Source organism: Danio rerio, chromosome 1, assembly GCF_052040795.2.
Source record: "Danio rerio strain M-AB ecotype USA chromosome 1, GRCz13ab, whole genome shotgun sequence".
NCBI lineage: Eukaryota > Metazoa > Chordata > Actinopteri > Cypriniformes > Danionidae > Danio > Danio rerio.
The window spans coordinates 24,854,965-24,878,630 of record NC_141021.1 but is presented as its reverse complement, the minus strand read 5'-3'; the positions used below and the strand labels follow the sequence as shown (position 1 = coordinate 24,878,630).

General features: G+C 36.9%; 1 protein-coding gene across 3 annotated transcripts in view; it reads left to right on the top strand.

Moving 5' to 3' along the window:
• Positions 1–23,666, top strand: part of fam184b (family with sequence similarity 184 member B) — a 50,050-nt gene continuing 26,384 nt past the window's right edge. For 2 of the 3 annotated variants that reach the window (XM_087235778.1, XM_087235779.1), the window contains exons 1-3: positions 1–443; positions 15,692–15,871; positions 20,487–21,161. In XM_087235778.1, coding sequence (XP_087091904.1) covers positions 285–443; positions 15,692–15,871; positions 20,487–21,161 — 1,014 coding nt within the window. In that variant the 5' untranslated portion in view covers positions 1–284. The remainder of the gene's footprint in view (positions 444–15,691; positions 15,872–20,486; positions 21,162–23,666) is intronic. The other variant, NM_001201530.2, reaches the window with a different exon arrangement.

The following is a 23,666-nucleotide window of genomic DNA, read 5'->3' as shown; positions in this document are numbered from 1 at the left end:
AGACGGTAGTCACGCCCCGGGTAAAAGACAGGTGTCCGGACTGGGGGCACATGCCGTCAGCGAGTTGTGTACCGCGGGGTGGTGGATCACCGATGGCATTATTTTGTGAGCTGTGCGCTCACCGGGAGCAGCTTCATGGCGGAGCGGTGGGGTGTTCGCCGGTCGCTGCAGCATGCAGAATGCTTTCGGCTGTCGTAAGGACACTACCTTCAGGATCACGTAAAGACGACCAGGGTGTTGCGCAGCCCAGTTTGTGATTGATCAGCGTGATCTAACGGGTTATTATGGCTTCCAGCTCTGGTAAGATGAACCATCCCCCCGGCGGCAGCGGTGCATGCAACGGGACTGCTATTGCGGACATCCCCAGTGTGAATGTAGAACAGGAATTGTATGATTATCAAATGCACACGAAAATGTGCAAGAAAATAGCACAGCTAACCAAGGTAAGCGCATAGTTTTTTTTCCCCTCAAGTATCATTTAACTGTTTCCTGGATATCAGATAGATAGATAGATAGATAGATAGATAGATAGATAGATAGATAGATAGATAGATAGATAGATAGATAGATGTACGCGTGCATGTGTGTTAATCACCCTTTCTACTGCACACATTTACGTTACATTAATATTTACATATACTTGGCACTACAAGACAGTGTAGTGTGTAAATATAAATGGTTGACACATCAGAATTTTATGCTGCCTGATGACCCACTGGCTTTTTTAAGGAATGCAACAGGGTTTTAATGTACTGGGCGTCGCATCACTGTATTTCCATTACAGATGCAGAACCTGGCAGAAGGTAATCCAAGACAGTCACGATTTCAATAGACACTGCAAATGCGATTATATGGAGTTTATCATTCAAACTCATGCTACAAATTGCTCATCAAAAAATAACGTGACCCGTGGGTGATCACTGGCAGCAGAAATCAGATTTGGATGTCTGTGTATCCATCAGATCGCATGCAGCATTCAGTGACCCGAATAAGTAAACGTGACAGAGTTCGGCTTAGCAAAAGACAATTCTACTAACGGAACTTTTTTTTGCTTTTACAATTTATGCTTGTTCATTAAACAGGGTTGGATAAAATAATTATTAGGCTATTTTTGTTAAAGTTAGCAGTTCATTCCGCTACGGCGAACCCTGACAAATCAGGAACTAAAGCTGAAGGAAAGTGAATGAACGAATGAATGTTAATTCGTAGTGGTGTTGTGGTTTGTTACACCATTTTTGAACTACACGAAAACTAATCTTGCAGCAGCTTAAATACATTTTTTGATTTATTATATTTTTGGCCATCTTTAGTACAATGTTATTGCTTAAATTAAACACAACAAAACTCAGCCTTCAGAAATCATGCCAAACACTCCTCGCAGACCTCTGGCTAAACATCTGATGCATACAGCACAGTCTTATGGAAACACTTAGATTCTAAGTCGGCCTCTGATTGGTTTAAACATGATTGCAGGTAGGGATGGGATAATAAATCAATGCTTTATGAATCATGGATTGATCTAAAAATAAATTAAATGCAATTGTGATTCTCTCTGTATTTGATTCTGAGATTTTAACTGCAGATGATACTCTAGGCTAGTTTTCAATTGTACACGTTTAGTGAGTGAGTGTGCTTTTAGTCATGTACTGTAAGTGGTATTTGCACCACAGCTTTTATTGCATAGGAGACATGAGTGTGGCTATTTGTAAAGCATAAATCCCCATCTGGTGGTAAAACCTAAGCTTAGAATTGGTTCAAAAGAGAATCACAAGACATTCAGAAAATTTTAGAATAAATGCAGAATCATTGCTTGATTTGCAATGCATCAATTTTGTGTCCTATTCGTAATTTCTTGGAATCATACAGTGATAGGACAATGAAACTGTAACATTGGCCAATTTAGTCTTGGAGGTTTCATGGCCAATGCCATAATATTTTTCACCCCTTCCATTCATATAAATACAAATGCAGCAGATCAGAAATGCAAGCTTGTGCAACAAGTTTCACATGTCTCTGCATTTAAAAGTTCAAGCTTGGTGAACTCTGACCTGTGAAATCACATCCCGTGTTTGCGTTAGACCAATGGAAGATCAAAATATGACCTGTCTGTACAGAAATGTAAAATATGGAGCAATTGCTCTTTTTAAATATCTAATTAACTTGTTTAATCCCGCCCCCGCTCAAACTCTAGTGTGACCATAGCTTAAATTTGACCAGCCTGGTTGCCAATTTTCATTGATTGCACATTCCACCAGTAAAGCTGTGGTCACACTGCGCTTTTCTTCTTATAGACTTCTATTTATACGCACGCAAATGCATCAGACCAGAAATGCAAGCTTGTGCGACAAGTTTTTGTAGTTCGCTGCATTGGAAAGTTCAAGCTTGGTGAGCTCTGACCTGCGAAATCGCATCACATGTGTGCGGGAGACCAATAGAAGTTCAAAACATGACTTCTCTGGACAGAAATTTAAAACATGGACCAATTGTTCGCTTTTTTTAAATGTCTAATCATCTTGTTTAATCCAGCCCCTTTTCGCAGCACCATAGAACAGAATTTCGCACGCAAAAACTGTAGTGTGACCGCAGCATAAGAGCAGAGTGTGAAGGTTTAATTAGCAGAGTGATAGCACAATTAAAACATAAATAAAAATCTGTTAAAACTTTGAATGCACACAACATGGATGACATATCAGAGTACAAAAGAGGACAAATTGTTGATGCGTATTGTGGGAAAAAAGGAATTTATTTTTATTACTTTTGTGTCTTTATTTTTTATTAGTAAAATGTTTAGACCAACAACAGATTAATCAATCTTTCTCTTTTGTATTAGATCACTTATTGACCAGACACACTTCCTCTTATTTACCGTGCTGTATACTTTTAGAGGAACAGCTGACCAGAGGATATCGCAGAATAAGGATAAATTTAGGGTTGGGGCCCTTGTTCAAGAATGCTGTCTGGACATGTCATAAGTTGTCATGATGCTTGTAGAAGTTGTGAAATATATCAAAGATTCACATAACAGTTCTGGTATGCAGAGAGGGGATGCAGAATGAGGAAGTATGTCTGAGGTAGAAGAGCCAAAGGACTGCAGAATGACTGATAAGTGACTAAACCAAAACTCCACCTATTAATATCAGTTGTGTATATATGCTGGAGTCAGGAAATGTATATTAGTTGTGAACCTCTTGAATGTAATTCTTGTATTGCATTGGGGTAACGTAACCCGGAGCGCTGTCATTAAATTATTCATTTGTATCTAATAAATTTCTAATAATTCCTAATATTTACGGCATTGAAGAAAACACTCTCCAGACCTTTTCTTATTGAACACGCATGGAATTGGCTTGATATTCCAACAGTATCTCACTGGTGCATCTATGACCAAGACAGCAATTCTTTGTAATTATCAAGAGCAAGGGTATCCAGTGTAATGTCAGCATACCACCAAGGATCATCAAGGATGAATCACTTTCAACAGGAGTAATTGTGGACGCAAGAGCAAGCTGTCTGAAAGGGATGCCCAGGTGCTAAACTTTGTATTCAAAACATACAACCCCAACTCACTGCATAACTAAAACCTGGTGGAATTTGATAGATTTTTATTTAATAAAATCCAGGTAAAGTTGGATATGTCACCCATAATTGCATTGCAATATTTTAATTTTAAGCAAAACCCGCTGAGTGCCTCGGGCTCAGACATGTGCATATGCTGCAGAGCATGACAGAGTGTGTGTGTGGTCACGTGATGTGCGTTTTTAGCGGTGTAGTGTGGATGGAAGATTTTTTCAAAAGTGCTAGATGCAACACCAGTGTGTTTCCCGCAATTACTCTGCACCTTTTTCCATTTCTTCTTCATTTCTTTGACTCTCGACTATTTTGACAAATACACATTGACGCTGCACACTCACACAGGGCCCAAAATAGAAGCGTGATTGGGTCAGCCCAATGTCAATTAAGAAAAGCATCAATGGGCTGCAGATTATGTGACATGGGCCGGTCTGTCCAAAAAAAAAAAACATCCTGCTTTCAGAGCATCACAGATCAGAGCATTGTCAATTAATAATGCAGAAAAAAGCCAAAGGCTGCTAAGCATTTTATAGGCCGATCAGATCACAAGAAGATGATCAGCCTGGCCCAAAAATACGTTGGCCCAGCGGGAACCTGCCCGGTCTGCCAGATGGCCAGTCCCCCCCAGAATTCTACTACTATACTGTTTCTTTAGACGAAATGGGTCTACTAAAATACCTGAAAGGTACATTAATTAATTTATTCATTCATTCATTCATTCATTCATTCAATTTCCTTCAGTTTAGTCCTTTTCTTATCAGAGGTCGCAAAGAGCTGAATGAACCAACTTCTGGCATATGGTTTATGCAGTGAATGCCCTTCCAATCAAAACCAATTACTGGGAAACACCTATTCACTCTCATGTTCACACACACACTCATACACAGTACGGCCAATTTAGTTTATTCAGTACACCTGTAGCGCATGTCTTCGGACTGTGGGGTAAACCGGAGCACCCGGAGGAAACCCATGTGAACACAGGGAGATCATGCAAACTCCCCAGAGAGATGCCAACTGGCAAGGCCAGGAATCAAACCAGTGACCTTCTTGCTGTGAGGCGACAACGCTAAGCACTGTGCCACCATACCACCCATGTAAATTTTAATTTATATTTTTCCACACAGAACTGCCAACTGGCACAGCCGGGACTTTCTTTTTGCTGTGAGGTGAAAGTACTAACCACTTAGTCACTGTGCCACCCCTAAAAATTAGATCTTTTTTTTTTTCATAAAAAAAAACATTGCTAATAGAATTTTAATGTAGTCTCCTAATTTTTGCTAACCTTTGTAAGTTTAGTTGGAATTAGTTTTGGTTAAACTTTACCTTATGATGTATGATAAATTAAATAGCCATGACTATTAGGGCTAGACAGTATATCATTTCAGCATCAACATGGAAATTTGCAAATCCTCTATAGTCATATCACAGAATCTGCAATGTCAGGTCAGTTTAAGTTCAGCTATAGCTTACTCATCCTAAGGTAATGACGTTTAAGCTTAGAAGGGTGAAAGTTTTTTATTAGCTTGTTAGCTTTGATTTTAAGGCCTGTGACTGTGAGATTTCAAGTGTATTTGAACCATTCGTGTATAAGACATTATAACATTGTAACAAAGATCAACTGCTTATTATTTATACAACAAAGACTATTATATGTTATCTTTTATATTTGATATTGAATTTCTGTACCTGAATACAGTTAGAATAATTTATGCAATATGTTTAATTTTATGCAGATTATTTGTCCTATGAAATCATTCCATCCATTCATTCATTTTCTTGTCGGCTTAGTCCCTTTATTAATCCGAGGTCGCCACAGCGGAATGAACCGCCAACTTATCCAGCACATTTTCACGCAGCGGATGCCCTTCCGGCTGCAACCTCTCTGGGAAACATCCACACACACAAACACTCATACACTAAGGACAATTTAGCCTAACCAATTCACCTGTACAACACCCGGAGGAAACCCACGTGAACACAGTGAGAACATGCAAACTCCACACAGAATTGCCAACTGAGCCGAGGTTCGAACCAGCGACTCAGCGACCTTCTTGCTGTGAGGAGACAGCACTACCTACTCTGCCAATGCATCGCCTGAAATCGTTCCAATCAAAATAAAATTATGAATTCTTTCCAAATCTAGCCATACAAAATCATCCGGTGAAGTTTTGCAAGATATTGCAAAATATGTGACAGAAAAGCAAAACATTTGCAATGTCAGTTTTTTCCAGTATTATGCAGCCCTTTATCTAACAATGTATGAAAAATGATTATCCTCCAGGCCAACTATAACTTATAACTATTAAACACTGATATAACAGGCTGTAATATCTACACACTATTAATGGCTCATGCACCATCATCTGGATCTGTAAATTCAGGAGAATGAAAGTGAGAGTATGTGTATCAAGTTTTATTAGTACAGACCAGTTAGGAAAGATGCCATATGTACTGAGAAGACTGAAGAATATAAGTCATTTTTATTAGTAGTTTTCCTTTGGAAATTGTGTGGATAGCAGTTTTTGCAGTGTTTGATTTAAGAGAGGCTGTACATATGCTTGTTCCTCGAACCTCATTTTCATTCTTGTTAAATAAAAAAATGGTGCTTGCCCTGACTAAAGTCCACTGGGGTTAGGAACATGGAAATGGCAGCACAGTTACTAACGAAATAGGTCAGGGCTCGAAACTTAAACCTGCCACAGTGTATGTATCCATGCGGGTATGTGAATATAAGAGTATGTCTGTGAGCTTGAATGTCACAGCTGTGTGGAATCCCTCTCACCATCATCATGTAAACATACTCCTGCAGTTATCTTTAGCTGTGTGTATGTTGTCTCTCTCTGTGTGTGTGTGTGTGTGTGTGTGTGTGTGTGTGTGTGTGTGTGTGTGTGTGTGTGTGTGTGTGTGTGTGTGTGTGTGTGTGTGTGTGTGTGAATATGTAAGAACAGATGTGTGAGTCATACCCTTTGTGATGCTTGCTAACACTACACACCAAGCCACACTATTTTTACAGACCAGTAGTGTATGAGATTTGATCTACTTCGGTCTTGTATTGATATGAAACTAAATTGTATGGATGAAGAAACCAAATTGTTTGTAGGATACCAGATTAATATAAGAAATATTTGTCAGGATTAACCAATCATTGGACTTACAAGTACCTGTAATATTTGTTACTTCTGATCTTTGAAAGACGTTTAGAATGTTGTTGGAAGCACATAGAGAAAGCAAATTAAATAAAATATATTTTTAAAGCAGTTCTTTATCCATGAATAAAATAGTACTGGTTACTTTCAGTACTTACAGTGTGTTGTTGTCCCATTATCTATAGATTTATAACAAAACAATGTTTACATTATATATCTGATGGTCATGGGGAGTTCTTGACCAGAATATAGCAAAATTTTTCAGTGACAATTAAAAAAAGAGCTCCTAACAGGGCATATCTAGTCACTGATTGCCTTGATTAATCAACCATTCTGTTGTGTTAAATGACCGTAACTATAAAAATCAACTACAAAATATAAAGTTGAATTAATCCTTCTAATTCTATAAAAATGGAAGAAAATATATCAAAGGAACTACATTGTTGCAGTGTAAATTTAGTCAATGAAAAATTTTCTACTGGTGAAAACTAGATGAAAAATAAAAAAAATGAGGTGATGACGACTACAACTATAATAAGAATATACTGACATTTTTGCTGACTAACAAAAACGAGACGAGAATGTGATTAGGGGACGTTTTTTGGAAAATATCCAATCAAAATTAATACAGCATGTCTTTGGACTGTGGGGGAAACCGGAGCACCTGGAGGAAACCCATGTGAACACAGGGAGAACATGCAAACTTCACACAGAAATGCCAACTGACCCTGCAATCTTTTTGCTGTGAGGTGAAAGTACTAACCTCTTAGCCCCCGTGCCACCCCTAAAAATTAGATAATTAGTCCTTCTAATTCTTTTTTTTATTTATTTATTTTATTTTTTATAATCATTTTTAGGGGTTTTCACCTTTATTCGATAGGACAGTGGAGAGAATTGACAGGAAAGCATAGGGAGCAGAGAAAGTGGAAGGATCGGCATAGGACCGCGAGGCAGAATCGAACTCGGGTCGCCGTGAGCACCGGAGTGCATGTGTCAACGCACCAACCACCACACCACTGGCGCCAACAATCCTTCTAATTCTATAAAAAAAATTTCATCATAATTTTAGTGATGAACAAGTCTCTACTGGATAAAACTAGACGAAAACTTAATAAAAATGACAACTACAACTATAATAAAAATATACTGACATTTTTGCTGACTAATAAAAACAAGATGAGAATGTGATTAGGGGACGTTTTTTGGAAAATATCCAATCAAAATTAATCTTGGTGTGTGTGATGCATGACGCACGCACACATTTAAAAAGTAACTGATCCACAGTAGACACAAGATGCGATTACATTATCATTAGAGTAGATTTAGTCAACTAAAATTGTATAACTGTGATGGTTGGGTTAAGGGTTGGGGTAGATGTAGACATTAATAACTGTGATGGTTGGGTTGAGGTAGGTGTAGACATTCTATGATGGTTGGGTTTAGGTTTAGGGAAGATATAGATGTTAATAACTGATGGTTGGGTTTAGGTTTAGGTTTAGGAAAAGTGTAGACGTTAATAACTGTGATGGTTGGGTTTGGGGTTGGGGTAAGTGTAGGTGTAGACATTCTATGATGGTTGGGTTTAGGTTTAAGGAAGGTGTAGACATTAATAACTGTCATGGTTGGGTTTGGGGTAGGTGTAGACATTCTTTGATGGTTGGGTTTAGGTTTAGGGAAGATATAGACGTTTATAACTGTGATGGTTGGGTTAAAGGTTGGGGTAGGTGTAGACATTCTTTGATGGCTGGGTTTATGTTTAGGGATGGTATAGACATAATAACTGTGATGGTTGGGTTTGGGGTTGGGGTAGAAGTTAAAAACTGATGTACAGCGCCATCTAGCCGACAAAATAGTTTAGCTCAATAACTTTAGGTTATGCCTCTAATGTACTTCAAGTTACGCCCCTGTCTTGCAGTTCACTGACAGATCCTACTCCAATGCTGTTCTGTTTACTGTAACTTCAGCAGCTCTGTGCACATGAACAAAAGTGCCAATCTGATTGGTGGAGAAGGTTTTTGAGATTCTCTCTTTAAAAATCATGCTTTAACGCCTGGTGTTTTGCATGTTGGTGTGCACGATCACATTGGCGCCCTTAATTTAGTCAAGGGACGTTAAACATAGATGGAAAACGCTAGCAAAAAGTGTCCCGGTGTGAATAGGTCTTAAGACTAAAACTAAATCAAAATCTGCTGTCAAAATAAACACTTCTTTGTTGAAATCCCACACAGATATTTTTCTCCAGTCAATGAATGATCAGAATACACTGAAAGTTAAACAGCTAGACCATTTAATGTGCTGATATCATAACTGCAGTGCATGCTATTCACAGAAAGTTTTGGTTTGTTGGTGTTATGTGTTAATGTAGTTAAAGTTATTTTTTTAATAAACAGGCCTCTCACACCCAATAATTTTTCTAGGCGTGTCAGAAATGACTTTGTATGCAGTTTTTGAAATGCTGACAAATGGATAGAGAAACAGACACAGGTGCTTCTGTCATTTGCGTTTGTTCAGGAGGGAGAAGGAAAATAAGACAGTGTGTATCAGATTTCATTAGTATGGATTTTAGTTTGGCAAGACGCCATATTTGCAGACAATGAAAACAAGGACAAATAGAGGAAGAGAGGTCTTTCAGCACTTTCTATTTGTATAAATAATGGCTTGCGTAAACACAAAAAACAATCTGTTGTCTTCCTCAGTCTGCTCTTTATCCTAATATTGTTTCAATCGCAGTCCATTCTAGTCTGCTAGATAAGTTATGAGTGCTGTCGCTCTATATAAAGCAGACATTTCAGTCGCACAGATATATGACATTACTTTCCCTTTTATTCTGTGCACCATTAAACATGAGAGTAAATGTTCAAGGTCTTAGAGAGAGGGGGCAAGAATAGAAAGAGGGTGAAAGTTATAAAGGGGAGTCAGAGGAAGTGAGAGGGGGTAAAAGAGTGAGCACAACTTAAGAAACACTGTAGGGTACAAAGAAGGAGAGCAAGATCAGTGAGTGAAGAGAGAGAAAGAGAGAGAGAGAGAGAGAGAGAGACTTCCGGATAGTTTGTCATAGGGAATGAGCAGCACTGCTGTGTTTGCGATTAATGACAGACAGTCAGGCGTCATGGTAGCACACGACCCGCAGGAGGGATGAGTGAGACGTTGGGAATCTGATGACACCCCAGGCATGGGGACTTGTGGGTAGGACGCATTGATGGAAAGCTAAAGTGACACATAATATTAGTACTCTCTCATATGCCTACAGTATGCACTGGGATACACAAACAGCCTGCACAAAAAACACTACAATGAAGGGACATTTTCAACAAAGAGGGTAAAATGTACATGATTAACAAAGTAATAGTGTTTATTTTCTTTTCAATTCATAAAAGGTTTGCAATTTCCGAAAGTCCCTCTATTAGGTTATATTTAAGCTTCTTAATTAAGCCAGAGTTCACATTATAATTTTATACTATATTCAACTCTTGTTACAGGAGATCAACTGCTGTGGAAAGTACTCTGATAGAGTAGGCTCTCATTCGTTTTGTTTTAAAGTTATGAAGCCCACATTCGACAACATAACCACACATTTAGCATGTTCTTATCTTATTAATTTGTGAAAATACTTTTTGTGAAATTAAATCTAAATTCCAACTCTAATGGGCAAAACTTTCATATCTTTGATTTAATTATTGCGAGCAAAATCATCCGTGTACAACAAACATAAAATTAACTAAACTAAACATGAAATCAACACAATTAAGTTTTTGATTCTTTGTTTTCTGTTAAATGTAACATTTAATTAGTATTTTTATCATTAGCAACTTATATTAATAGAATGCCAAGGAAAGAAAGGATAAAAATAAAATTTAAAAACTGAAGGCTCGATTTCTCTCTTTTTTAGTGCCCTTTTCATTATTATTATTATGATGGCAACATGGTGGTACAGTAGGTAGTGCTGTCACCTCACAGCAAGAAGGTCGCTGGTTCGAGCCCTGGCTTTGTCAGTTGGCGTTTCTGTGTGGAGTTTGCATGTCCTACCCGTGTTCACGCGGGTTTCTTCCGGGTGCCCCGGTTTACCCTACAGTAAGAAAGGCATGCGAGACAGGTGAATTGGGTAGGGTAAATTGTCCATAGTGTATGAGTGTGTAAGAGTGTGTATGAGATGGATGTTGACCCCAGATTATTGAAGGGACTGAGCCGAAAAGAAAATGAATAAATGAATGAATATTATTATCATCATAATCTTTTTTCATTTAATGTGTGCATTTTATTTTGTATCAATTTCTATTAATAGAATGCCAGGAAGAGGAAGGATGAAAATGAAATAAAAAAACAAAAGGAACAATTTTCCACTTTTTAGTGCCCTTTCTGGTCCTTCTGCCCCTGTCAGGGCACATACAAGACATACAGTTGAAGTCAGAATTATTAGCCCGCCTGAATTATTCGCCCCCTTGTTTAATTTTTTTTCACAATTTCTGTTTAATGGAGAGAAGATTTTTTTTCAGCACATTTCTAAACATAATAGTTTTGATAATTCATTTCTAATGACTGATTTATTTTATCTTTGCCATGATGACAGTAAATAATATTTTACTAGATATTTTTCAAGACACTTCTATACAGCTTAAAGTGACATTTTAAAGCTTAACTAGGTTAATTAGGTTAACTGGGCAGGTTAGGGTAATTAGGCAAGTTAATGTATAACGATGGATTGTTCTGTAGACTATCGGGAAAAAATAGCTTAAAGGGGCTAATAATTTTGTCCCTAAAATGTTTTTTTTTTTTTTCAAATTTCATAAATAATCAGACATACTGTGAAAAATTCCTTGCTCTGTTAAACATAATTTAGGAAATATTAAAAAAGAAAAAAAAATCAATGGGGGGCTAATAATTCTGACTTCAACTGTATATGACCTTCAAAAAGAAACAGCAATGGATGTAAAGAGTGAGAGAAAAAAATTACAAATCTTCAGAAATTAAACAACACTATTAGTCTTTTTGGCGTTTTAGAAAAAAAACTGGATCCCACATTTTTATCAAATTTTGCAGTTACCAGAGGTGGTATATCTAATTGTTTCCAAATGTAAAGTGGAGGTGAGTCCAAGAAGTCAGTCAGAAAAAAGAGGCTTAACATTTTTCTTTCAGAAACAAAAGATAACTTTTTAGCCATAATCATGCCCTACTGGACAGAAACCATACATTTCAGTTGAGAGTCTTCAGAAAATCTCACCAGCCAAAAATTGCTATCATTATGTCAGGGAGTAAAACACAATCTTAAACCTTAGCAAAGAACTGAAATATTTCTAACCAAAGACTCTGAATTTGAACACAGGACCAAAAAAGATGTGCTAAGGTACCCTCAGCAGCTTAACATTTGTCGCATGTGGGGGAAACCGAGGGATAGAATTTACTAAGCTATGTATTTGAATAGTTAAATCTGTGTAATACTTTGTACTGAATGAGGTTGTGTCTAGAATGTATAAAACATGTATAAACTGATAAAAAGGCATTGATCCCAATCAGTCTCAAAGTTTATCCCTAGGTCTTCTTTCCAAGCAACTTTTTCAAATGAAAAATCTGTTTTGTTTTTAAAAGCCTTAACAAATAAAGAGGTCAGGCCCCTAGCATTTGGAGAGTTTAAAATAAATCAAATAATTTGCCTTCTAAGGAGAAGTCTGGAATATTTAGACCAGGGGTGGCCAACCCTGTTCCTGGAGATCGACCTTCCTGCAGATTTCAGTTGCAACCCATATTAAACACACCTGCCTATAATTATCAAGTGCTGTTCAGGTCCTGATTAATTGATTCAGGTGTGTTTGATCAGGGTCAGAGCTGAACTCTCTAGGAAGGTCGATCTCAAGGAGCAGTGTTGAGCACCCCTGATTTAGACAGACTCTTTGTTAAGGTGGTGTGCTGAAAGAAGTAAAGCAGAAAGAGAAGAATGGAAAGCACTTTTTTCAATTGCTAACCAAGCGGGAGTGTCTGCTCAAATAATACATAAATAAAGAATCCTGCCAGTACGTTAAAATCCTGCAATTTGCTGGTAAACCCAGACCCCTTAAATGCTTAGGTTTTACACGTGAGTCTTGGATATACAAGCACTTTCAAAACCCCATATAAAAGGCATTATAATGGAGTCATTAGATTTAAAGCATGACTTAGGTAGAAGAACAGGTACATTGTGAAAAAAATATTAAAATCCTGCGAGGCTCACCATTGTAATTGTGTTGATGAGGCCGCTCATTAATAAGGCCAAACACTGCAAGAACACTGAATCTATATGATGGCTAATAGGCATGATTTCACTTTTTTGCCAATTAATGAAATAACCTGAAATATAACTAAAAGCTTAATAACTCCAAAAAGGAATGCACTGGATCTGAAAGATACAAAAGAATATGATCAGCGTAAAGAGATATAACATGATCTACTTGACCTATACTTAAGGGTGAAATCTGTGGATGATGTCTTATTGCAATTGCCAGAGATTCTATGGCTATGGCAAACAACAGGGCTAAAAGTGGAAACCCCTGGCGTGTGCCCCTGTGTAGCTCAATCTTTAGTGATTTGTCAAGATTAGCTAGATAAAACAGATGCACATGGGTTATGATGTAACACACTGAGCCAAGATAAAAACCTATCTAAGTTAAAGTATATAAGTTAAATTCTTTGAAAGTGGCTAAGATATATGTCCATTTAACTAGATCAAAACCTTTTATACATTCAATGCAACAATTGCCAATTTAGAATTTGATTTAAGCTTGGAATAGATTCAATTTAGAAGACATCTGATACTGAAGAAGGAAAATCTATTAGGGAGAAAGCCGACTTGATAAGGGTGAATAATAGTTGAGATACATTTGTTTAATCTAGCTGTTAAAATCTTGGTAAACACTTTTAAATCAGTATTAAGAAGAGCAACTGGGCAAAAGACGACACGTTAGTCTTATCCTTGCCCTTTTTAATAAGTAAAGAAGTGTTAGCAAAATGGAAAGATGGCAGGAATTTCTGCTCAGAGAGTGATTAAACATTCGTAACATAAAAGGTGCAATCTTTACTGCATATGTTTATTAAATTCATTGCAAAAGCCATCAGGTCCAATAGCCTTCCCATAAGAAAAGGCATTTAATCATCTATTATCTCTTGAATGGTAATATTGGCATTCAGCATATTCTGATCGCTTTCCCTTAATTTTGGAAGGGAAAGTGAATGAAGAAAGTCTACAATAGCCTCAGTGGTAACAGAAGTATTATACTTAGTACAAATCCATGTAGAATTCCATAAAGCAATTACTAATGTCTATTGGATTAGTCAAAATGTTGCAATCCTTATCAGCAATACTGTGAATTGATCTACTAGCATAGGAGCTCCAGTTGAGCTAATAATTTGTCGGGTTTATACACAATTTAAAAATGCAGAAATTTACATGTAGAAACGTTAGGCTGGTGTGGGGTTAGGTGGTGGATCTAAGTGAATTGGAAATTTATCCAAAGCGGAATTCAATATGCAGTTAAAATCACCATCAACTATTCACCTTATTCTCCGCCGACGAGCGGGCGCTGCCATTTGAATCTTTTTGGCTTGAGACTTCCGGTCTCATTCACTTTCATTCATTATTTGACGTAAAAAACTGCTCGTTACCCTGCTTGATGTTGCAATTTGATATTTCCTTATTATATTATTCTACTTGGTCTGTATAGTCATGCAAACATTTGTTTGTAGAGCAAATAGTTTGACCGTTTTCTGCCTTTTATTATTCCTAGTCATTTCTCCCATAGGCGACTGAATCGGAAGTTCTAAGACAATCGCAAAAACAGGCGCACTTCCGCATTTTAGAATAAGGTCAATAAACTGAATATCAGGAAAAGAAGGTAGAAGGTTAAACACCTTACAAAAAAAAGCTGTTTTGTCATAATTATGGGCAAAGCAATTCAGGAAAAGTAAAATGGTTAGAACCAATTAAGCCAGTGACAAGAATGGGCTATTTTATATCAATTTCTTAATGAGAAAATTCATATATATATATATATATATATATATATATATATATATATATATATATATATATATATATATATATATATATATATATATATATATATATATATATATATTTATATATATATATATATTTTTTTTTTTTTTTTTTTTTTTTTATGGGGTAAAACCTTTAACTGCTTTTGTATTAAGAGTTCTCCTGTGTAAGTGTGCATTACTGGATCATTGATTTTGGCATTTTAGATTTTTTAACAGATTGATAAAAAAATGCTATGTCCATACCTTTAGAAATACTGTTGTTGGCTATTCCAGCTCCTTAATTTCTTTGGTCAAACAAAATGCACATATCAAATCTTAAATAACTATCTGTATCTAGTCTATAATAATAATAATAATACATTTTTGCTATGATGCGATTTTCTTAAACTCAAAGCACTACTCAAAGATCTACTATAACAAACAAAAAATGCAGATGATTACATGCTTGCCTAAAATCCCAATAAGAAGCCAAAAGTCATACCGCAATAATTAAACAATAAAGAACAATAAATAAGAAAAATGTTACAAATTGCATAAAAGTGACAGTGATGATCACAAATGACAGTAAAATCACTGTAAAAATGTTTGTTTGAACTTGTTCAGCAAGCAAATATATTATTTGTTATTTATTTTTAAATAAAATGCATTATAATGAATTATATACCTGGAATTAGTAAATGCCAAGCGATACCACTGTGAAAGTGTAAATGCGTACGAACATCAGTGCTCAAATCACACTAATAAGTTTAAAACGACCATGTGCAGAGCATAAACATAAACACGTAATAGAAAGATACATTGCAGATAACTGTGGGGTAGTAACTGATTTGATCTGAGTGAAAGAGATTGTCAGTAAATAACTGTTGGACTGTTTGATTAGTGGTTCATATAAAACATGTGTTGTCCAGCTGTGTATGACTTATATCTATGTTTGTGTGTTTGATGTATAGGTCATATATTCTTTAAACACAAAAAATGAGGAACAAGAGGCAACTCTGCAATCATTACGCCGTGTTGCTACAGAGACGCAGGGCAGCCTCCAGCCAACCACAGGTCAGGATGAGGAAGAGGAGGAATCAGCATCTATTTTAAGGACACGCCTCCTAGAGCTGCAGGCCACCGTAGAGGAAGTAAACATAAGTGGTCACACATACATATGAGGGCTTTTCACACTTGATTCCTTTAACCTTGGTTCAGTCTGAACCTGAGTTAATGAAACACTGCCTTGTCTTGCTCATGTTTCACATTGCTCATACTTTACGCAGGGTACACATATATTTCTGGGTATTCATATGCTGACGTTTCACACTTTACAACACTGATGATTGGCTTAACATTTGTCAGTGCATAATTGCAGTGTCAATGCCATTGATTGGATAATTGCAACCAACTATTGTAGCCGTGTGTCCACCAAAACATTTCAAAATGCGAGTGCTCTTATAAAAACCAACAAGTGTTTCTTTGATGCAGCTTTTTCAGTAAAGAGTCATGCTCTTTGGCTGGTATGAGACACCAAATATCCACAGTTTTTAACTAACTAAATTGTCTGTCTGAAAATGTCAGCAAAATGTTCAACACTTGATTTCTCTGCCAATTTTAGTGTGCTTAATGTATGGAATTAATTAATACATTTTCTTAATGCCATTCTTGAATATATGGCTATATTCAAGATAAATTAATTCACAGGTAATTCTCGTACATGACTTTCTTAAACCTTTTGTTTTAAAGGTCAATTTCAAATCTTTAGATGTTCAAAATCGTTGTGATGTGGGATTAAACCATAGAGACCCCAGAAAAAACCAACACTGACCAGGGGACCTTCTTGCTTTGAGACACTGACTACATTAAAATGAACAGTAATCAGTAATTAAATTATTTACCTTAATCTGAATTAGACAATAATATGATTAAGGAGTTTGCATGATTTGCTTTTTGAATGTACCTTTCATGATCCCATTTTACATGTTATGGAACATAATTGGACTAACATCATCGTGTCTTCATACTATACACAATTCCTTTAGAATTTCATGTAATTTCGGGTGTTTTTTTTTTTTTTTTTTTTTTGACTTTAACTGCAGTTTGCTACTTTTACTTTCATTGATGAACATTTAATGCATGCCCGCCTTGACAAACAATATTGGATGTGAGTATGAACTGCTGGAAGAGTGTTGTTTTAATAGAATTTGATACCGCACACCGTATGGGGAAAAAACTCCACACTTTGGGATGCAGATGTCTGTAGTCCTTTACTGACTCGGTGGGTGCAGAGAGTAGTGTCCAACAGCCGTGTGTGTATGGAATATCCTGTCGCAAATGCGGTGAAAATTCTACAATGATGGTAATAGTGTGCGGTGTTTACATGTCTGTTCTGCACTTCAAGAATGCGACTATAATCAGCATTCTCCACATGTCCTAATTCGATTTCAGTTTAGTTAGATTATGACTTCAATCGGATGAAGGTAATCCAAAATCGTTGTTTACATGGTAGACTCTTACTCAGAGTTTTGTTTTAATCATATTATTTGTGTCCATGTAAACTCAGTGTGGTGTTTGATCCATCCTTCCTACTCTGTGATTGGATGGCTGGTTCAAAACTGCAAGCTGAACTGCCGCTCTAGGCTAAGGACGGTTATGCCGCCCTCAACCCTTAAAGTGACAGCGGGTGCTGAGGGAGCTGTCGCTGGTGCCGCCCTTTCTATTCTGCCGCCCTAGACGCGGATATAATTGAGGGCTCGGGTGGTAAGGGTAGTGACGCTGACGCCGCCCTAGACGCGGATATAACTGATGGCATGGGTGGTGCGGGTAGTGTCGCGGACACCGCTCTAGACACGGAAATAACTGAGGGCGCGGGTGGTGAGGGTAGTGTCACGGACGCCGCCCTAGATGCGAATATAACTGAGGGCGCGGGTGGTGAGGGTAGTGTCACGGACGCCGCCCTAGATGCGAATATAACTGAGGGCACGGGTGGTGAGGGTAGTGTCACGGACGCCGCCCTAGACGCGAATATAACTGAGGGCGGGAGAGGTGAGGGTTGTGTCGGGGATGCCGCCCTCTGTATTCTGCCGCCCTAGGCGGCCGCCTAGGTCGCCTCTATGGACGTGCCGGCCCTGGCTGCATTTTACTAAAAGTTGGCTATAATTCAGGTCTTCGGGCACATGGTAAAATCCCAGAAATAGACATTCATCTAATCATCACACCATTGACATTGTCAAAAAATGATTTTCTCGACTTGAACCCAGGGGTTACATTTTTTTATTCCCAGTACCGACAAGAGTTTTAGGTTTAAGGAGTGTGAACAGTGGTCTCTTCTACCCACGGCAGAGGTGCTTCGGTGTGTGTGTTTACCACTCACTGCTTCGGATGTGTGTGTACTAATGTAAATCTAATTTAGATCAAATTCAGAGTACTTGGCCTTCACATCACTTCACTTACACTAACTGTATTGCCAACTGTACTTGTTTCAAGTACTTGTTTCAGAATTTTTGGTCTATAAAGATAAGGCTGCATATTATTAACTGCAAATCATATGTTCCCTATAGCAATTAAACATTTTGTCAAAATGATACGTTTTTTTCTGTGACAAGTTACTTACATTTTTATAGCCATGTTTACTTTTGGAACTTTTTATTTAGAAAACTTGATCCCCATTTGACAAATTAGTCATAAGCTCATTTTTTATACATCATTTGGCAATTTATATTGGCAAATATATATTTGTGCAACATAAGACATGAGCTTTTGTCAGCCAGGGTCACATATAAAAATTTTAAAACTCTAACTCTAATAATTTTCAAGTAGCAATTTATTTCCACTCAAACGCTTAAATGACTATTCACTGCACTCTTTTTTCATAACTGTCTAAAACATATGAAAATTACATTATTGCCTATTGGTTGCTAAGCATCAAGTTGTAACATTCACTGCATTATTTCATGCTGTACAAGTTTGGCACTACAATGAGTGGAAAACACCAGATAAAACCCTGAGATTATAGCTGCGTCCCAAATGGCACACTATACACTATGCACTCATGCACTATGTACTTATGCACTTACACACTCAACAGGATAGTATATGTATAAAGTGGCGTCCCAAATGGCACACTAATGTTTTTTTACTAAGCGGAAATTCACACCGTTTCCCTGATGACGTTTGACGGTTGCCAAATCAGTGAAATAAACGACAGAGTTTTCAAATAATACCTGCCGTGAGCATTGCCGCATTCACCATCGGGAGGCGCTATAATCACTCTCGTAGGAGAATTTTGCTTTCACCATTCAAAATAAATAAAGTTATTCAACATGTGCGTCCGATAGCTCCGCTCCTTCCGCTACGTAAGCAAACCTGCGGTCCTTGAGTGCGTGAAGTGTCCATCATTACACACATTTTAGCGGCTGAATGAGTGCATCATCTGGGTAATTAAAGTGCACTTATTATTTTCAGAGTTTTCAGTGTGAACACACTACTTACACTATTTATACTACAAAATGGCGTAGAATAGTGCATAAGTATGCGATTTGGGACGCAGCTTATCATTTTCTGTTTATCATTTTCTACTTTTTTCTGTTTAGAAAAATTCATAATTTACTCACCCTACTTGTTTAAAAAATGTTTGAGATCCTTTCTCCTATTGGACACAAAAGAATCTAAATCTAATTTGAATGTTGGAAATTGGCAGTTTATAAGTATATATATATATATATATATATATATATATATATATATATATATATATATATATATATATATATATATATATATTATGTTTGTATAGGTTTGACAATGAATCTGATACACTTTATCACTACAAAATTAACCGACTTTCACAGTTTGTTGGGATCTCCACAGGGTCAGTATATATAGCTAAACTTTTGGTCATTCATGGCATGCCAATGCCAAAGTCATTTTCAATGGTGCCAGAAGCAAAAATTTTGGGCTGTTAATGATATAAAACATTTATTGTTCTCTGATGGGTCCACCTTTACTGTCTTTCCCACATCCAGCAGAGTTACGATGTGGAGAAGCCCTAAAGATGCATACCACCCAGACTGCGGCATGCCCTAAGTAAAGCATGGGGGTGGATCAGTGATTGTTTGGCCTGCAATATTATGGCATTCCCAATACTTATGCTAGAGATCACGTCACTGCCAAGGATTAACAAACTATTCTGGTGGACCATGTGCACCCAATGGTTCAAGTTTGTATCCTGAAGGTGGTGCTGTGTATCAGGATGATAATGCACCAATACACACTTCAAGACTGGTGACATAGTGGTTTGATCAACATGAAAGTGAATTCTACCGTGTGCTGCACAGGTCTAAACATTATTGAGTGTACTGGAGGATTGAGTCAGGAAACATTTTCCTCCGCCTGGCCACTATTCTGCAAAAAGAATGACTCAAAATCCCTCTCGCCACTGTGCAGGACTGGATCTGCCTAGACAAATTGAATTTTACTAATGAATTATTGTGGTCCAAAACCAGGCAATTTTCTTTAATAGTCCTCTTTGTGTGTGTTTTGTTGTGCATGTCAGTGTTTTTTTTTTTTTTTTTTTTACCGAAGAAAGAAGCTCATAGACATTTAGAAACACATCAGTGAGTAGATTTAGGTTTTTGAATGAACTTTCCCTTTAAATGCAGTGTGAAAAGCCCTACACTTTATCTTGTTTGTATGGACTCAAATAAGTTATATACAAGATGAATAGATTCACTTTCTTTAACCTGGGAAATGTATCCATCTTAGGTGGAGGAGCGTGGTCAGAGGGCTGAAATAGAGTATGCAGAGCGCATAGCTGTGTTGACCCAAGAGACATCAGATCTGCGCAGAGACTACCAGAATCTGCAAACAGATAGAGACAACCAACACAAATTACTGCAACAAACACAGGATGAAAAAAAGCACTTGGAGAACGAGTGCCAAGAGCTACGGAGAGCCAGAGATGAAGAGAGAAAGCGAGAAGAGGAGGAGAAGATGCAAAGAGTGGAGGAGGAGAGGAAGAAAGAGATGGAGGAGAAGAACAGAGAAACGGAGGAAAGGAATAGAGTGTCACAGGAAAGAAAAAGAGTAGAAGAAGAATGTGAGGTAAAGTTGAAAACGGCAAGAAAGGAGGTACAGGTTCTGAGGGAGGAGAAGGAGAGCATGGAGAAACAACTTAAGAGCGACATGGAGGAGTGGAAGAAGAGAGTGAAGGAGATGGAAGACGAGAGGAAGGACGAGCAAGAAGCGGCAAAGAAGGCACTACAGCAGAGCCTCAATGAACACATCAACCAGTGGCACCAGAGAGAGCAAGAAAACCGCAAATCCCAGAATTCAACACTTCAGCAGAGGCTGAGAAAAGCTGAGGCGGATTTGGAGGTTCGAGAACAGAGGCTGAATGAGAGCAACAGACACTGCAGCAAGCTTCAGGAGAGAGTCGAGGTACGCATGTGTACATGAACAGTCAAACATTTACAGAATTTAGGAAAATTGGCAAGAGAATGTTGGTCTTATTGGCCATAAAAACAATGCTTTTCAATCTTTTATTACATAAATATAAACATCAGATTTTTAATTTTATTTTAAACAGTCATCTTAAGATAATTACTTGATAATTAATGGAGAATTATGTGGTAAATCTAAAATGTGCTACATTTTAGATTTACCACATATTTCTCCATTAATTAAAATATTTCTCCATTAATTAAAAAAAAGTGCTACATTTTAGATTTACCACATATTTCTCCATTAATTAAAATATTTCTCCATTAATTAAAAAAAAAAAAAATATATATATATATATATATATATATATATATATATATATATATAGAAACAAATTAGTATTGTTTTATAGGCCAGTTCACATATATACATTTGAGTGACCATGTGTAACTGACCATTCAGCAGGGTGTTTGTCTCAGTGAAAAAGGGCAGTAATTACTGCTGTGACTGACATTTCCGAATCTAATTGAGACAGAGATTAGAGGGATCAGACAAACACCCACAATTACCATCACTCAGACACACACAGCTGTGCAGAAACAGATGGCAGAGCCGACTTTAACAGTCTTTGACAATACCCCACAGATCTGTAGCCAGATTTTCCAGCAACGTCTGAGCAGAACCTGCAGACAATAACAATAATATAGGCTTTTTTTAAGTGGGACACAAAATAAATCTTTCCTCTCGGTGTTTAAATAGGGTAAAGACAAATGATTAAATTAGTAAGAGTTGCAGAATTGACTCTTAAATCTGCTATCACACAGCTTTTAATGTACACTAAAGCAAAATAGATGTGCTTAAAAATGCCAGATGCACAGTGAGATGAGTAACACCCAGTCTGCTGTAGCTCGAAAAAGATTAACAGGAAAATTAATCGGTTGCACCTCAGACATGTGAACTCAGAGCAGCTGCTGTGATGTCATCAAAAGGTTCGTAGCTTTAAAAGTGTTCATGGAAAAGTCATAACTGACTGATTAAATGGGTATTTTTAATCTTTAAGATGTCACGGTCATAAAAATAAATGCTATACATGGATCTAAACTATTATTTGGAAAATATCTTGTTTGTTTAAAGTTACATTAGTCTTTTTCTCACTGTAGTGTCATGTTTGTACATTTAATTTGTATCATTCACATAGATCTAATTGATATTAATTTAGATTTAAAAATTGAATATATATATATATATATATATATATATATATATATATATGTTTAATTTACATTATTGCTTTTTATCTACACAATGTAGTATAGTATCATATTTGTGTATGTAATTTAATGAATTATTCATGTTAAATTAATCAAAAAAAATTATAATATTTTGTTGCTTTTTATCTTAAAAAGAACTCATGGTTCTTGTAGTTATATTTAGTATTTTATTTATGAAGCTATTAATATTTTTTTAAATGTGATTGATGTTTTTTTCTCCAACTATTTCCATGGACACTCCTTCCTTGTGGTCCTTGGGTTTCCCCTGAAATGAAGTCATCTTGGGCTTTAAGGGTCTGCGAGATGATGTTGTTTCAGAAGTTCATAACTGATCTGATTTTTTTCAATAAGTGGACACATTGAGATAATGGAGATCCTTTAATTCTTAGTAAGATGTGAGTAGTGATCAGTTTATTGCCAGGTTGTTGTTATGCAGATGCTAAACAGTTCACTATGGGTTTTTTTTGTGTGTGTGTGTGCTTCTATTCTGGGTAGTTTATTCATTCATTTATTAATTTTTTTGTTGGCTTAGTCCCTTTATTAACCCGGGGTTGCCACAGCGGAATGAACCACCAACTTATCCAGCTAGTTTTTACGCAGCGGATGCCCTTCCAGCTGCAACCCATCTCTGGGAAAATTCTTGGTAGTTGCTTATGTAAAAGATCCTATGGACAAATGATATTCTGGGGTCGTGAAAATCTGCTTAAGAAAGAAGTTAAGAATGTCATAAGAAGACACTTTTCTAGTGCATATTTTAATAAGCTCTATGATATTTTCTTAAGAACATCTTTTTTTTTAAGAGTGACGTTATCTGGTATGACAGCTCCTCTTGAAAACTTACCCGTTACCTGAAGATTACCATCATATTCATAATACACTGTAACTACACCAACGTGCTGCAAACATCTTCAATGTAATCTGTAAATTCTGGAAATTTAATTATCAGAGCCCACATAATTTTATGGAATACGGATTGTCACTTGATCTGCTAAAGGCAGTTTTAACATAGGCACCAATGCTGTTATTAAGCTAAAGTCAGTTCTGTGTTGATTTAGTTTAGCTCAACACTAATTTTTCAAGATGTGATTGAGCTGTAAGGAAGCATTCACTTCAAGTTTAGCTGGTGTAAATAATTACACTTAGTCAAAAAAATTGTAAAAACATGGACATTTTTTAATTATTTTCACATTCACTGTCTAATGGGCAGTTGCTGACCAGATAAATTAGGCTT